The sequence below is a fragment of the Ambystoma mexicanum genome, chromosome 11, assembly GCF_040938575.1.
Source record: "Ambystoma mexicanum isolate Mex_15411 chromosome 11, UKY_AmexF1_1, whole genome shotgun sequence".
Classification (NCBI taxonomy): Eukaryota; Metazoa; Chordata; class Amphibia; order Caudata; family Ambystomatidae; genus Ambystoma; species Ambystoma mexicanum.
Window position 1 is genome coordinate 419923860 of NC_090934.1, and position 18429 is coordinate 419942288.

At 45.5% G+C, this 18429-nt stretch overlaps 1 protein-coding gene across 17 annotated transcripts in view; it reads right to left on the bottom strand.

Moving 5' to 3' along the window:
• Positions 1-10725: 10725 nt before the first annotated feature.
• Positions 10726-18429, bottom strand: part of DGKZ (diacylglycerol kinase zeta) — a 1700725-nt gene continuing 1693021 nt past the window's right edge. For all 17 annotated transcript variants that reach the window (XM_069623235.1, XM_069623234.1, XM_069623231.1 and 14 more), the window contains one exon: positions 10726-11141. In XM_069623235.1, the coding sequence (XP_069479336.1) occupies positions 11025-11141 (117 nt within the window). In that variant the 3' untranslated portion in view covers positions 10726-11024. The remainder of the gene's footprint in view (positions 11142-18429) is intronic.

The window sequence follows — 18429 nt, forward strand, 5'->3', positions numbered from 1 at the left end:
ACCTAGACGAGGAGGCACGTCAGAATGCAGAACTCCAAGAACAACTCTTGACCCGCACTCATAACCTTGAATTACAGTGCAAGGATCTAGAAAATAGATCACGAAGAGCGAATATAAGAATAAAAAATATGGCGGAAACGGTGGAGGACAGACACCTTAAAGAAGCAGTACAACAGGTCTTTAAAGAAATCTTAAACGCAAACGAGATAGAGGAAGTAGGAATCGACAGGGTGGGTCCAAAGAGGATCGGACCTGGCATGCGGCCAAGGGACGTACTAGTTGCCCTCTCCTCATATCCCCAGAAAGAACTAATATTACGTAAAGCCAGGTCAATGGAGCACATCAGGATGAATGGAGAAGAGGTACAACTATACCAAGATTTGGCCCAGTCTACATTACAGAAACGCAGAGAAATGGGTGCGGTGGTGAAGATCCTAACGTCAAAACAGATCAAATATAAATGGACATTTCCTTTCGGACTCCTGTTCTCATGGGAAGGCAAGCAATGAAGAATAACGACATGTGAGGAAGGGAAACAACTACTGGGCATGCAAGATCGAGAAGTAGAACAATAAGGAGAACAGAGAGATAAAAGACCCCAGAAAAGATCGGAATGGCACTGGACGAGAGTAGAGAAAAAGGGGAGAGCTCCGACGCCAAAAGAGTTATGACAACAAAAGGGGAAGCTCCAGAACCCCCCATCGAGGTAAATACGGCATGCCCAAGCAGACTTACACGAGGAAAACCAGATGACGATTTTTTCCAAAAGATAAGGTGCGGAGGGGCGGAGGAGGGCTCCGCCGACACCTATTGGAATCCACAGGGTCTTAGAATACCCTACAAGTTACCCCTGTGGTCAGATGAGCATGGGGCACACGGCGAAACGCCTGAGCGAACATAGGAACCAGGGCTCATCCCAGGGCAGTTTTGGGGGGAAGGAGGAAGGAAGGCGAGTTGGGGCATGCCTTGGGGAGGAGGGGAGGGATACCGGGAACCACCATAGCTCATATAAGGCTCAACCAGGGTCTTTCCATTTATGGACGGGATGGGTATCAAGGTACTAACATATAACATCAGAGGCCTTAACTCCCCTGTCAAAAGGAAAAAAGTAGAACACTACCTAAAACAAGACAAGTACGACATTATTATGCTACAAGAAACACACAAAGAAACAGGACAGGGGAAAGGTGCGTCTGAAGGGTTACAACCAGATATTACAGGCAAACGCTAAGGACAAAAAGGTGGGGGTCCTGATCGCATTCAGGGACTCCATAAAGGTACAAGTGCTCCAAACAGAGGCTTATACTCTGGGAAGATATCTCCTAGCCAACACGATTATAGAAGGTTGCCCTCTAACTCTGGCTGCAGTATATGCCCCCAACACAGGACAGGAGGGTTTCTTAAGGACATGCTTGAGAAGCTGGAACACTTCGCCAAAGCGCAGATAATATTGGGGGGAGACCTGAACATCGCATGGGACCCCTCTTTAGACAGATCGACCCCCAGACAGCAGGGGCAAAGCCCTCCCTCGGAGGCCCTAAAAAAGAAAATGTCTAATATGGCTCTGGGGGACATCTGGCGACACATAAATACTAATCTCAGGGGATATACATACTATTCACGGGCCTCACCGGGCATCCTGGGCAAAATACGAAAGACAGATCTCGGGTCCATATCACTGTCGGATCATGCCCCTTTGTGGGCTGAGATAGCACTAACCCCACGGATGCCTGGGCTATGGAAATGGCGACTCCCAGAGGACATAATCAGAGATCCTGTAATGGGGAATAAAATCCGAGAACAAATCACTGAATACCTTACAAGTAATAACCACCCTGACATATCGATTGAAACACAATGGGAAGCTCTGAAGGCAGTAACCAGGGGACACCTAATCGCATTGAAGGCCCAAAAAGAAAAGCTCAACTATCAGTGGGAGAGGGAGGTCGAGGCCAAAATTGGGAGCATTCAGGCAGAAATACTGCTGAAACCAACTATAAAGCTACAAAAAGCCCTGAGGCACGTCCAAGGTCAGTTAGAAGCGATCCGCACTAAGAAAGCAGAAAGGCACCTACTGAGGCTAAAACATTGGTACTACACTAAGGCCAAAAGAGCAGATAAACTTCTAGCTAGACAACTTAAGGGGAAGCAACTAGACAGGACCATATTGGCCCTCCGCGACGATAAAGGGAATAGAAAGACCCAAACAACCGAAATGGGGGAGATAATAGAACAGTTCTACAGAACGTTGTACTCCACAGACCATCCCGATGAAAATCTCCAAAAAACATATCTGGAGGGGGTGGACCTTACAGTGCTATCCGCCACAGAAAAACTCACATTAGATAGGGACATAACGATTGAAGAGGTCAATAAGGCAATCAAGAGACCTCCCCAGAAACAAGGCCCCGGGTCCTGATGGCTACACGGCGCTATTCTACAAGGAATATGGGGACATACTGGCCCCGACTTTGACCGCACTATTTAATTCCTTCAAAGAAAAACACAACTTCTCAATTTCCTTCAACTAGTTTGCTGTGAACCTTTCTTAGGTTTACTTGATCATGGTGATTATGGCTCACCCCTGTTTCCCCCTCTTCTGGGTGCAGACCCCTCTTCTTGGTTTACTGTTGCCAGTTTCCCATTCACAATCAATGTTCGTGGGATTCACTTTCCTGTTACTTAAACCATGCAGGATTCAATTTCCTTACTTTTTTGTGTTTGTAGATTAAAGTCTTTCGATTATACAAGGATTTTACTAGACCTCCAGTATGACCACTTTGAACTCTCCTTGCGGCTCTCCTACGGCCATCTGTTTTCTATAGTTTTACTCAAACAGGGATCAACCAGGGTCTCTAGATTAAGCACCCACTTGATGCAGGTTTCCCTCTGCAGCTGGCCTCCCCTTCAATACTTGTTACAGTTCTTTACACAGTTCATTAACTTTGTTCAAACTTGCCACTTTGCGCTTCTCATTCAACACAGCTCGGTTCTTATCGATTCTCTCCTCGACTCACCAGCTGTGATGAACCGATTGGCCTTTGGCTTTCCTGGAGTCAAGGCCGGTACCACGGGCACAGGAGATTCCCTCGGTCCGGCTTATCAGCATAAGCTTGCCCTGTGTGGCGTTGACATCAGCTGCAAGACACTCATGCTATTGTTCACGGTCTTCAGCTCTCTTCCACGAAGGTTCCACGGGCATGGGATTAAAAGGGCAAGGTCACTTCTCTCCTTGCAAACCTCTCGATTCCTGTCACCTTTCTCCTTCATTTGAACTGCTGCGCCGACTTACCCATGTTGGTGTGCTGTCTGTCGTGCTCACCGTGCTCCCCATGTGCTCGCTTACTCCACCTTTCATCCCTGTGGGGAAAGGAAAGGGCCGTCAGGTGTGTGTGGTTCAGATTAATTGCCCGACTTTGCCTGACGTTGGGGTTAGAACATGTCACGTAGACAGGTTTTACATTAGTCCACTGTCTAAGGTATGTAAAGGTGTTTGTGTTGGAAATTATAGTCTTTGTATTGGAGAGGGGAGGGGTTGGCGTGTCAGAGTCTCCTAAAGGTCAGGATAGGGAAGGTTTGTGAAATGGACGAGAATGACCGGGATGAAGGACAGAACATAGGGGATGGTAGGAACAGTAGAATTCTGTCATAGTAGAATGGATTTCGGAAGATGACATTCAGAGGGATGGGATTGGTAGGGTTTAGTGGGAATAGCTGTGGTCGTAACATGAACAATGGGCATTGCGGGAATCATAGTGTTTTGTCTGATCAGGTTTGGAGCTGCGGAAAATAACCAGAGAGGCATTAAGAAGGATGGGGAGTATTCGAATGGAGACCAGTGAAACAAGGTTTCTGGGAGTTATGTTTTTGAGGAGCAATGCGATTTGGGATCCTAGGGGATTGGTTATATATGGAGGCTTTGTTGGCTTTCAGAAGAGAAAGTTTATTGGATTGAAGGAGGTCGATTTGGTACAGCCTATAAAGGCTTCATAGACCTAGTCTTCCTCATACCTCTCTCCTCTGACACAATACTGCATCTCACCTGGAGTACTCTCCCAAGCATAACCGCAGGTTCCCCTACCAAGGTGATCCTCCCCCACTGGTCGACCCCCAGGAACTGGATCCAAGAGCGATGGCCATGTCCTGGCCACCTGAATAAGGGAGTCTCGAGATCTTACTCGGAGAATACCCTCAGGTTTTTCAGTCGGTAACCGACATTTTGGTGTGGCAGTCGATACCGCTTGAAACCCAAAACCCGGGCGACGGACATCTCACGTCGAGGAAAGAAATCTAAATTTCTGAAGACAAACATCAAATAGAGTCGAAGACTCGACCGTGTTCCTAAAGCAGCGTGTCAAGCACACGGAAAAAAGAAACTGATGTGTGGGGCGTAGCGATGTGGTATATATACGACGCCCAATATCACGTCCGGAGCAGACGATCGAACACCGAGCAAGAAGGATACGCTCCCTGTCTAACATTTTTCAGAAGCAGCTGAGCTGGATGAGGCTATCTATCAGATGAGGAATCTGCGGGAGAAAGGCAATCCATTGAAAAATAATTTTCTTCAAAACAGTCTGCATAACCCACAGAGCAACCCACATCCAAGGAGCAGAATTCTTACAGGGAAAAATCTGTGTACACACCAAACAAAACACAGAAGTCCAGCAATGACATTCGCCTCGTACCAAAATAGTACTGAAAGCAGGAACATGGTAGATCAGCATTCTCTTGCACCTCAGAAACCTTTTGGAATTCACTACCAAGGGAAATATGAACATAAAACCCCCTAAAATTCAGAAAATTGTCTGTTCAACTCACCGAGCTAAACAGGAAACACAGTCAAAGGGAAACCTCCAACACAACACTAGAGAAACACCCACAATATCCAAAACCTAATGAACCAAAACCTGGATGCCCCAACAAAATAAGATATTTTGACATAAACCACCATAGAAGAATATGAACCCTGCCAGACCAACATAACCACTGCACAAAGGGCACAGACTACTAACATCACTGACTAACCCCACTTAAAACATTCCAAAATCCTGCATACTCACGTCAAAAACCAAACAAAACACACATATATCTCTCCAGCAGAAACCGAAATCCACCCCAAAAATGCACACACTCAGCAAAACTCATCTAAACACAACACACTACAAACAAATCATCCCACACACACTCGTACAATAAGCACCACCTAACCCTTACCAACTAAAAAGAAACTCAGCCCACAGTGACCGTTTTTTCTGAACTCAACCTACCAACAGCACATTAAAGCTCTCTAATGCTTTCCCTCTCTATCCCACCAACTATGCCCTCCCAGCCCCCCTTCCTTTTCAGATCCGCCAGAGCACCTGGGGACCATGAAAATGGCAGTGGTGTGTGGTATAAATCACAACATAACAGATAATAATTAAAATGTGGGATTGATGGCAGGTGGTTTATGGTCATAATCTCGAAAAAAAAAATCTTGAAAAAAAAGGCTGAAAAAAAAAAGTCGAATTATTTTTTTATGACGTTTTTTATTCGAAATAGGGGGGGGTTCCCCCCAAACCCCCCTTTTTTCATTTTATTTTTTTTCATTTTTTTTAAAATCCCGGACCCCAAAATAAATATGTAATTAAAAAAAGAAATTCGACTTTTTTTTCGGTCTTTTTTTTTCGACCTTATTGTTATGAGATTTTTTTTTCGATATTTTGACTGACCACCATGGCAGGTATTGGCTCACTACACATAATTCCTGCTTAAATGTATTACGAGGAACTGCAAGAACTCATAGGAGATCCACAAAACACATCTTAGGCTCCCAGGGTCTAAATGGGGGGCTGAATTGAGTTGACAGGCTGTTTCAAACCCAAGTAACATATAAAGAAAGCACAATCACTTTCATAATAAACGTAGTATGACCCTGCCGCCTTTGGAAAAAGTCATGTTAGTTGGAAAGCCAGAGCTTGCATCAAGAATTACCGACCCATTTCCAGCGGTGTTCAGAGATGACAAAGGTTTCAGGCATGTGATTCACAGGGCACGGCATGGCTTTAGACCAAAGAGTGGCACAGAATCAACTGTGTGCTCAATATGGGCTATATCAAAGAACAAGGCAGGCAACATTTCAGATAGTGCTTGCAACCTTCAAGACCTCCCAGCAGCTTTTGACACAAAAGCCGCAATATTCTTTTAAAAAGACTGGAAGACATTGGAGTAATGATATGACATGATACAGCATTTAAGAGGTGCAGTGCTGCATTGCATTACATTATTCCCCACCAATAGAACCAAAACCATTTCCCTAGCACCTTACAGATACCAGCCACACCATCTACAGTGTGGAGTACCCCCAAGGTTCCACGCGGTCACCTCTTCTGTTTAACATCTATATGGCACCCCTACTGGAATGCATCACCTGTTACAACTATAAAGATGACATCCAAATGCTCTACAAACTAGTAAATAAACCCTTCTACGAACTCATCATACCTAAAAGGGCGTCTCGCACACATAGATGCATGGCTGATAATAAACAGATTGAAACCCTTCGGAAATGTAATTCATATTTGCAGTACAGCACCATCAAACACCTCTTCAGTTGCATCGCCCCAATAGTTGGGACCATGTCCAGCACCATCATCCACATTAATGAACCACAGATCTACAATGCAAAGTAGCCTCACAGTAGAACCACAAGCGAGCGCTCTATGTAGAAGCCATTTCTTTAATCTTTGCATGATGCAACGTATACCACTGTACCTCTTATTCACTTACAGGACCATGGCCGTAATGTCACTAGTCCTAACAAGATTGGATTATGCAAGCAGCCTTTATCTCGGATTCCCGGAATACCTCATGTAAAACCTACAAAGAGCACAAAAAGCAGACTACTCTTCCGGTTGTAACGATTCAAACATATAACCCTTGGAATATGCTGCACTAGCTCCCCGCAAAATAAAAAAAGAATACAGTTCAAAACTCTCTGCATTTCCCACTGCGACTACATGGAAAGGGCCCAGCTTGTTTCACAAAGCTCTTTGAGCATTACACAACCTACAAGACACTTTGGTCCAGTAGCGTTACTTTAATTTGTGTACCAGACTTCAAAAGGAGAAAGACAATGAGGTTCCTCTTTCTCCATGCTGGTTACCAAGCATTGGAATCCCTCACCCAAACATCTTTGTATTGAAGCGAACCACCTGACTTTCAGAAAACATCTCAAAACATGGCTCTTCAACTAACCAAACTTGATTAACCACAAGAACCCCAGACCTACCCAAATGGAATCGCAAACATATAGATACTTAGAGAGCCAAACAAACTAACTAGTTACAAAGGTCTGCCGCACTGCCAGCTTAATGAAACTCAATCCCAACTGGGGTTACCTCGCTCAGATGTCCATCCCCACTCTTTTACACTCTACAACAGACCACTCTCTACTGTAATAAAACAAGCTTGCCACAGACGCACCTAAAGAAATCACTGATCACACATCCATCTTCTCCCTCCCACACTAATTACTTTTACATTACAGCCTATCAGACGACCCATAAGGTCAAACACACTAAATGCAGACTCCTACACCATCTTCTCGTTATCAGCACCTAACTCCACTCCAATGCATCCACAGCTCCCCTACCATTACTGGGATTGCCCTTCTGGTTCAAACGCCCAGGATGCCTCCCCACATGAGCACAATAGAACCCATATCAGTACACAGGTTACTGGGGCTTCCGACTTGCTCTCATCAACACTACCAACACCAAAGCATTCTGCTCCTGCCTATCCCACTAGCTCTCATAGGCCTCTCCTCTCTTGCAGGGCCATGCACAGCAAGGCCAACATTTTTGGAAGAAGGGAGCTATACAAAACTGCTTTTCATTAACCTTATCTAATATCAAACGGACTAAAAGACGTGTACCAATAAAGCATCAAGTGAAGAAGGGTCCCCACAGATTACATACAAATCTGTTTAAGTTGGTCATGGATATGATGGGCAACCACATAATTGAAGAGGCAGAGGCATCGGCGTGGGTGGCACATCTAGTGCTGTCTGCCAAAGCTGACAATTCCATAAGGTAGTGCATGAACCTAAGAGGACTTAACACCAGCAATTGTAACCCACTTACGAACATAGAGGACCTCCTACACCAGATTTCACGCCTAGAAACACTTGAGTACAGATGCGTTATACATGGCTTATCATATCATAGGTAATGCTGGGTTGTTTTCCAATTCAGACTTTAGAAGTGCCTAACACAAAACCAGGTTGGACTTGTTGAGAGCTGCAGACCTTATGGCCTGCACACACTCAATAGAACGCCATTTGGGCTAGCCTCATTTGGCATCTGCTTTCCAAAGCCAAATGGGAATGATTTTTGAAGGCCTATAAAAAGGTATTCGAATTTTAGAATGATATATTACTGTGTCCTAAAACAGTGGCAGAACACACTGTGGTGATGGAGAGTTCTGAAAGCTATGCATTACTATGGTCTCCTGTTGAAAGCTGAAAAATGTTTCCTTTATTTAGAGAAGTTTGACTATGTATGACAGACCCTGGTGAGGGGGGCGCGGGCAAAGTCAACAAAGAATTTTGTGACGACCATAAAGGAGACTGTGCTCCCAATGAGCAAAGAAGAGATTGGACCCCTCTTATGTGTGTGAGAGTAGTACATCACACTTGTAAAGGGCTTTTCAACCATGGAGGAACCTATGCACAGGTTAGTCAAGAAGGGTGCTCTATTCCAGTGAAGAGCTGAGCAGGATGGGGCTTTCTGCTTAGCCAAGAGCAATATTCTACATGCACCCATCTTGAACCACTTTAACACTGCCATGCACTCCACCTCATCATCAGCTCTATTGGCAGGGGGTCATTCTTTCACAGACAGAGACCCGGAAGAAAGCTCACCATTGCTTTTGACTCATTCTAGACGCTGAGAGAAATTATCCTCATCCCATCATTGAGTGTGAAGCATTTGTGTGCGTATGGGGCACAGAACACGTCTGACAGGTCCTGAGGGGAGCCAAATTCACCCTTATAACAGATTAGATCATAATGAACCCCTGATTCATAACCTTAGAGCTAGAAGGGCTAGCAAGATATCTCTTTGCCTTGTCAGAATAGCGTTAAGACATCCACAACCATTGGATCATAGAATATACGTAGGGCAGGTCCAACATTATAGCAGACAGTCATGATTATCGCTAGGTTCTGTACATGACAATAGTAGAAATGTTCAAGAAATTCTGGATTGTGAATAACATGGGTGTGACTTGGAAGCGGATGTCATCACCAGGGAAGAATGAGTGAGGATGGAATGCTAGGACAGTGCCCTCACAGCAGCCAAGCCCATAAGGGCGAGAAAAGAGTTCCCCAGAGGGATTGAGGGAGAAATGTATACAAGATGCCCATGCAGGACACCTGGCACATCTGGGAGCAAAGCTTTGTTGATAACATTCAGTGGTCGGGAGTGAGGAATTGCCATCAGTCCCGCAGGAGCGACAGAGGACTGAACAGCTGTAAGCACTCTCTACAAGCAAGTGGAGGTGCCTGAAGGGCCATGGGAGAAAACAGCGCTGGACATCATAGGGTCATTCTACAGTCTTCCTAAAGAGATGAGATTTTACCTAGCAGTAATTGATTATTTCTTGCACTGGCTGGAAGTGAAGTTCATAGGGGAGATCACCATAGAGAAAACCATTATGTTCCTTGAGGGAGAGTGGACCCACTACTTTGATCATGGACAGTGATACACAGTGTCTAGAGAAATGAATGTTCCTGGTTAAGCATGGGATTACACACCTTATCTCCACAGCGTACTACCCATAAGCTCGTGCAAAGGTTCAACAGGGTGATCAAGTCCGTATCTAGTTATTGATCAAAGCGGAGTATCTATTCAAGCAGTAATTGCAAATGCTACAAGCAAACAGGATGCGCAAATACAACACCAAGGGGTATACAATGTTGAGGCTCATGATGGGCAGAGTGCTTCAGTGTAAGGAGCCCCTCATGGTTGAACAAGAGGTTTAGGCATGTATTCATGCCACAACCAGAAGTGATAAGCAAGAACAGGGAGGTAAGATCCTATAAAGCTAGAAAGGAAACCAAGAATAAAAAGTATTCATCAAGTGCGCAGGGGTGCCACCCATCAAGCAACTCAAGGGTCTGGGTCCTTCCTCTATAGCTACTGTGGACAGCAACGTATAGTATGTGGGGGAGAATTGCGTGAAGCACCAATAAGATAGGTTTGAGACGGATGGGCTGGTTGACACCTCAGAAGGAGTGCCTGCTGTAGCCAGTAAGGTCAGGGACAGGCAACATGTGCGTATTAGGCCTCACAGTATGATCAGTAAAAAATTCCACCACATGTTCTTTGTTGCTTTATCTAGTCTTGGATCAGTATTTGCGTACTGTAGTTTGCTTTTTCTACGAAGAAGATTGCACAGACATGGGAGGTGTTGTATCTCTGATTGGTTACCATCTGTGCACTTGAGCAGGTGGGGCATGATGACCATTGAGGAACCACATGTCTATTATGGATCGGACTCGTAGCTGGCAGGGAGATGGAGGAAATAAGCTAATAAACGTATACTTACTTTGCCTCACCTGGAGTGAGATATCATTTCGATTTCTCTTTCATAGCAAGCAAAGTTCACAATGAAATGCGGGAGACAAACAACAAGTTCTTGGAAATGAGGGTGCATGAATTAATAAACAAGACTCTGATATTCAAACCACAGTGACTTTAAAACTCCCCCAGAAAAGTTACATTAAATAAAAATCCAGTTTTTGTCGCGTTCTGGGACTCGCGGCGGTGATCCACACACACATGAACGCACACTAAGAGGTGGTTTTGGGGTAAATTGCAGTATGTCCCAAAATGGCAGGGAAGTGGGCTGGGGTCTCTTCTGTCTTATGCTCATTCTCAAGCTTCTCTGATCCCATGATGCTGCCTGCCTCTAGCAAGAGCAGCCATTAGCGCCACCTCTTTGTGGGGTGGAGGGCAGTGTAAGGCACAGTCCAAGCATCACACAGCTGTCTCTTGGTCTTCCCGTTGGATCATCTGGTAGTGCTGTCGATTTTCGAGGTAGGCAGCCAGCTCAGGGTCGTTTGCTTTCTCAGCTCGGTGTTTGGGAGTGTCCCCCTGCAATGAAAGCATCCACATTACTAGGCTTCATATCACAAGTATTTTACAAAGACACTATTGACAGCGAAAACAACACATGATGTGATCATCAGTAAGCCAATCAGATAGCAAAACCAAGAAACAATGCCATCATCAGAGTGGTTAACACAGCAAAGCTAATAGCAGATCCACACCAAAATATTATAATGTGACCAAAGGAACACGACAAGGACAATATCAGTCAGATGAACAGAATGATGTCAGGATACCTAATTGAACAATGGTATCATCAGAAGGACAATACTAGTGTCAATAATACCAATGCAACTATGCTATCATCAGGATGGAGGACACAGCACATTTATTGTGAGAGAACTCATAGAATTATATAATTAGCGTGACCAACAAAACAATGGTTTCTTCGGGTAAGAAAATATAATCATCAGTTAAAGAAATACAATCTTTACATCAGGATGGCAACAGACAAAGGTCACAAGATGAATTAACACGCTGTAAAGTTATCATCAGAAGGTGCTCACAAAGTTATCAGGCTCATGGCCAACCCAACAAGGTTACCAATACGGCCAGGAAAACGATGTTATTGTCCGTATCAAAATCACAATGCTACTATTATCGGGGAATAACCAATAGTATGATGGTATGCCAAGAAATCAGTGTAATTTTCAGTAATTATAATTACAAGACCAGAACAAAATTTTTTATCAGGTAGCCAACACCTGATGTTCTCATCATTAAACAACACCATGCCATCATTAGGTTGAACCACCAAACGTTTATATAAGACCAACACAAGAATGTTATCCTCAGAGTGGTGAACATAATGAGACCATCAAAATAGTAATCAACACATAAGAGTTACTACCAGAACGACGACATCCTGATGCTATCAAGAAAATGAGCACAACAATGACGTCCACAGTAAGACAAAGGCAATGATAGTAGGGTAATTGTGTTGGTCTTAGTAACATTATTGTCTGTAAAAAAAGGACAGCAAGGTTATTGACAGTAAGACAAAGACAATTGTTTTATTATCGGGATGACCAACACAATGGTGTCATCAACAGTAAGACAAAGCAGAAATCTCATCATCAGTATGAACAAGATAATGCTATTGCCATTTAGAGGACAAAATGATGTTGTCCAACTGACTAAGCACATACAAGATATCGCCATACTATGAATATGTTGTATTCACAATAGCCAACACAATGATGGCATCACCAGTAAGACAAAGACACTGAAATTATCATCACTAAAGCCAACACTTGTGGCCACACGACATATGTCCCTAATAAGAACTCCTCTCTGTAGGGCTGTAGAGGCTGAGAAGCCCCCGCCCCCGGTGGAATGTGCCCTGATGCCAGGAGGAAGCTCCCTGTCTGCTGACTGGTAAAGTTTGGATATACATAAAATATCCAACACAATAGGGTTTGCTTGTGTCATGATCTCTGCTTCCAAAAGATCAGGACTTGCCCGACTCCCTTGGAAGCAGACCCATAACCCCGGTTTCGAGTGCCAGCCAGTCCCAATTGGGACCTTTTGGACCCTGTCCTGGCGCCAGTGGCACCAGGCTCATAAAGATGCCCAGTCCCAGCGCTGGAAGCGCCGGGCTCATAATGCTTGGGTGGACTTACCTGCAGCAGACCATGCTGCTTACTTACCTGCCAGTTGAACCCCTGATCCTCTTCTGTTTGGGACTACTTTTCCTGTTGGGTGGGGCAGGAGCCACTCCCTAGGTTCAGAACACTGGAACTCTTCTGGAAAGCAGGAACTCTTTTCTTACCTAGGCGTGGCTGTGGAAGGAGACACCTAAGCACTACAGGAGGCTATTTAAACCACACCCGATGGATGAATCTTGCTTTGCGTTATTCTGCATTCTCTGCAGCAGAACGCTCATCGTGTCTTCTGCTTCTGATCCTGGGCCTAAGGGAACAAAGGCTTACCATCCTGGAATCCAGTCTTCAGCAGCACCTGTAAAGACAAAGAAAGAACAGGTTAGCACCACAGTCTTCAGTGGCAGCGCATCTCTTACCTGGTCCATCGGCTGTCACCAACGCCTCGCGCTGCATTCCGGTATCTGAAAGACAAAAGCTTACCAGCTCTTCGCACGCTCCGGAGGCCTTCGGCGCTGCATCCCGCATCTGAAAGACAAAAGAAGGTGCGTTTAAAGACATTGGGCAACTTTATTACTCACGTGCCATTACTCCTTCCCACGCCGAATCCAGTGGGTATTCCAGCACCCTTCAGCTTCTCTAAAGCTCCGAACTTGTACCTGCAAGATAAAAGGGACAGTTAGTGCGCATCCTGAAGCAGGCTACAAGCGCTTACTTACGTGCTTCCAGGCGCTTCTATTCCTCACGCGGGTTCGATCCTCAACTCTCATCAGCCCGCCATCGCCGGAACCCTGCAAAACAAGAGATATCATTACAAAAGACTTTTAAGACGGACAGCAGTCCTCTGAGGTCAAGAGGCCTGCACCCTTATCCAGTGAAGAAACTGGTTACGGCACCCTGCCCCGAGGCAGATGGAGAGCTCGGCGTTCACTTACCTAAGGTGAGGGCGTTAACCTTTGGGGTTCTACAGGAGAAGAGAAAGGGAAGAGGAGAGAGGCACCCAATAACCCCAGTTCATTAATCCCATATTTTCTATCTGCAGACATCTTACTCTTCGAGTCAGACATACAGTGCACAGAGGTCCAGCCCAAAGAGCCAACCGTGTGTTACACATCACCTTTGAAGATACGGCATTCACCCAGTCAAGACCGGCGCCTCTGCGGGAATCAGGTGAGCGTTACAGAACGCAAAGCCCTACCGCAAAACTCCCACCCAGGCGCTATGGAAACCTCGGATACCGACCAGCTAGCCCAGTTACTTGGGGAACTAAGAGCAGAAGTGCATGCAGCCCGTCAGGAAACGAATGCTCTAAGAAGGGAACTGATTATTTCCAAGGAGCGAACAGACGATCTCGCTAGACAATTGCTACAGTCACAAGCCGGACAAACTCCGTTACCCGCATCAGGGGCAAATCTTCCTTCAACATCCTCTACGAACCCAGTGCAGATCAACCTACCTGGGAATGTACCTCTGGCTCCGCCCGAACGATTTTCTGGTGACCCAAAGAGGTTTGCAGTATTTATTAATCAGTGCCGCTTGCACTTCTTATGCCAGCCAGCAGCCTTTCCAACTGATCAAACTAAGGTTGCTTTCATGCTTTCGTACCTTAGTGGCAATGCGGCAGACTGGTCGATCCCTCTAGTTAATCAAGATGATCCGGTTCTCCATGATTTTCAAGCTTTTCAGCTCAGTATGGAAAAACTGTTTGCAAGACATTCACAGGGGCAGGCCTTGGACAATGAGCTCCTTTCATTGCGACAGAGTAATCAAGACCTTTTGGCTTATATTGCGTCTTTCAACAGACTGATAGTGGAAACTCGATGGCCTGAGGACAAAAGGATTACGCTGTTTTATAGAGGTCTACGTGGAGAGCTCAAAGATGTGTTAGCCCAAGTAGTGAATCCCCCGCAAGACTGTTCGGACTATATTGACTTAGTCGTTCAAATTGACCACAGACTGCAGAACAGGAAGGCCGATCGTTCCAAGTTTGATGCTCGAGTATTTTCCAAACCACCAACTCCTACCAAAGGAGTAGACTCCGGGGAACCCATGCAAATAGGGGGCCTGAAAGGACCACTAACACAAAAGGAGCGGGAAAGGAGAAAACAGCTGCAATCATGCCTCTATTGCGGAAACTCGGGGCACTTTCTTCGAGACTGTCCGGTGAAACCAGCCAAGAAGGCAGTAGGAGCTGCAGTTACCAGGGTCACAAACTCTGAGCAGGGAAACGACCTCGCCCGACAAGAATAGAGGTCCTCTTGCCGAGCGTTAAAACCAGTTCCGTGACCTCGCATTTCGTGATACCTATGGTCCTCATTAGCCCTGAACATCCGGATCGATTACATGCGATTGAAGCTTACGTCGACAGCGGTGCCATCGGCAATTATGTGGATCATGAAATGGTTTTGAGGATGAATCTGACTCTTTGTCCAAAGGCTGTAAAGGATGTCATTACTACGGTGGATGGTACGGAGATAGCCTCCGGACCAGTAACGCATACCACCCAAGAAGTGACGCTAGTAAGTCAAGATGGACACCATGAGAAGATCGTGTTCGATGTGATCAAGGCCCCTCAGTTCCAGATTATTCTAGGAATTCCTTGGTTAGAGAAGCACAATCCTCAGATCGATTGGCGAGCAAGAACGGTTCAGTTTCCAGAATGTGTCTCTACTTGTCACCCTCGACCTGGTGTTGCACTGGCAGCAATTTCCTCGGAGGCTCCCCAGTTACCTCCTGAATACCTAGAATTCCAAGATGTTTTCCGAAAGGATCAGGCTAACTCTCTACCTCCTCATAGGTCTTATGACTGCCAGATAGACCTGATACCTGGATCTACTCCTCCTTGTAGTAGAATTTATGCCCTCACCGAGCCTGAGAATCTTCACCTCCGACAATACCTGGATCAATACCTAGCGAATGGGTTTATTCGTCCTTCCAAGTCCCCTGCTTCCTCAGCTTTGTTCTTCGTTCCAAAAAAAGAAGGGGACCTTAGAACTTGTATAGATTATCGCGCCCTGAACCAGATCACCGTTAAGAATAGATATCCGTTACCTTTGATCCCTGAACTCCTGGACCAAGTCAGAAAAGCATGCATATATACAAAGCTGGATCTTAGAGGAGCCTACCACTTGGTACGAGTAAAAGAGGGCGATGAATGGAAGACGGCCTTCCACACGAAGTATGGGCTATTTGAATATCAGGTCATGCCCTTCGGACTTTGCAATGCCCCGGCCGCCTTTCAATATTTTATGAACGATGTCCTCAGAGAGCTCATAGATGTGTGTGTTGTTGTTTACATTGACGACATCCTCGTTTATTCTTCATCGGAAACTGAACATCGGAAACACGTGAAAATGGTCCTCGAGAGATTGCGGCAACACAAACTTTTCGCTAAGTTGGAAAAATGTGTTTTCAACGTGACTGAAGTTGAATTCTTGGGATTCATATTATCACCTAGCGGAGTGCGTATGGATTCAAAGAAGGTCGATGCAATTCTCAAATGGCCATCGCCATCCTCCGTAAAAGGTGTTCAAAGCATGTTAGGCTTCGCTAACTTTTACCGCAGGTTTATCCCCGAATTCTCTCGAATAGTCCAGCCCATCACCGCCTTGTTAAAGAAAAACAAACGTTTTGAATGGTCTACCGAGGCAGAACAAGCTTTCCAGGATTTGAAGACTAGATTTATCTCTGCACCGATCTTAAAACATCCTCGCCCAGAACTCCCCTACATCGTTGAAACTGATGCTTCGAGCCTTGCCATGGGGGCAGTTCTATCACAAAAGGACCCAGTAACCAATCAGTTGCATCCCGTGGCATTTTGGTCCCGCAAATTCTCGCCTCCTGAAATCAATTACACTATTACTGATAAGGAACTTCTAGCTATCAAGTCCGCCTTTAAGGCTTGGCAGCATTATCTTCTGGGGGCCCGACACACCGTTACTGTGATTACAGATCACCGAAACCTGCAATATTTGAAAACCGCAAAAGCTCAATCCTCTAGGCAACTCCGTTGGGCACTATTCTTTGCCGAGTTTGACTTCATAATTACCTATCGACCTGGTACAAAAAACAGTAAAGCTGATGCCCTTTCTCGGATGGGAGTGGAAGAACATTTGATCAATCCTAAACCTGTACCTATCATTCCCGAACAAAGAATTCTAGGTGTAATCGCCACACAATCCATAGAGGAAGTTAAGGATAAAGCCAGGCTACTGGTAACTCCAGCAGACATACAGAATTGGCATCTGCAGGGAAAGGACTTTTCGGTGAAGGACAACCTATTATATTTCCAAGAACGGTTATACCTGCCCGGCACAGATTTACAGAAAAAGGTAATCTCTTGTTATCACGATTCTTTAATGGAAGGACATCCCGGTATGACCAAGACCTCGGAAAAGATCAAGCGCTACTTCTGGTGGCCGTCTTGGAAAAAAGATATCAGAGACTTTATAATGTCCTGTGGAGTATGCGCCCAAAACAAGAGTCAAAAGGAAAAACCAGCCGGCCTCTTACGCCCTATTGACATCCCGCCTCGCCCTTGGCATACGCTTTCTATGGACTTCATCACCGATCTACCTCCATGCTCCGGATACAACACGATCCTAGTAATCGTGGACCTATTCTCCAAGATGGCGCATTTCATTCCACTCAAAGGCTTACCAACAGCAGCAACTCTGGCCCGAGAATTTCTCGAAAACATCGTCCGACTGCACGGTTTTCCTTCAGTTCTAATTTCGGATCGAGGTAGTCAATTTATTTCTCATTTTTGGCGAAGTTGCTGTCGGTCGGCTCAAATTGATGTGAGACTTTCGACCAGCCACCACCCTCAAACCGACGGACAAATCGAGAGGACCAATCAAACTCTGGAACAGTATTTGCGCTGCATGCTACAACAAACTGAAAAAACTTGGAAAGATATCCTTTGGATAGCCGAATATGCCTACAATAACTCTGTCCACTCTGGAACTGGGAAGACCCCGTTTTTTCTTTTATACGGTAGTCACCCTCGAACCTCGGGGTTGGATCCACTCCAAGATCTTGGAACACCAGCAGTAGACCACCTGCATTCTACAATCACCCAAGCCTTTAAGGAAGCCGTTTCTCACCTTCAAAGGGCTAAAGAACAATACAAGAAAGGAGCAGACCAACATCGGAAGGAGGCCCCCCAATATCAAGTAGGAGATCAAGTCTGGTTATCCACCAAATATCTACCTCTAAAAGGACCACGTACATTCAACCCAAGATACCTTGGTCCCTATTCCATCACTACCATAGTAAATCCAGTAGCGGTCAAGTTGGACTTGCCCCCTCACATGAAGATACATCCGGTCTTCCACGTCTCTCTATTAAAACCCGTGCAACCTCAAACCCGACTAACTACATCTCCAAAACCTATTCTAGTTGATGGAGAACTCGAGTTTGAAGTCAAAAGCATTCTGGATTCCAAGATCTCCAAATCTAAACTATTTTACCTGATTGACTGGAAAGGCTACGGTCCCCAAGAAAGATCCTGGGAACCTGCAGAATATGTCCACGCGCCTCGTCTAATCAAAAGATTTCATCGAACATTTCCTAACAAGCCCAAACCCCCGGAGAAGCCCGGTTTGGGAGGGGCCTTGAGGGGGGGTGCTGTCATGATCTCTGCTTCCAAAAGATCAGGACTTGCCCGACTC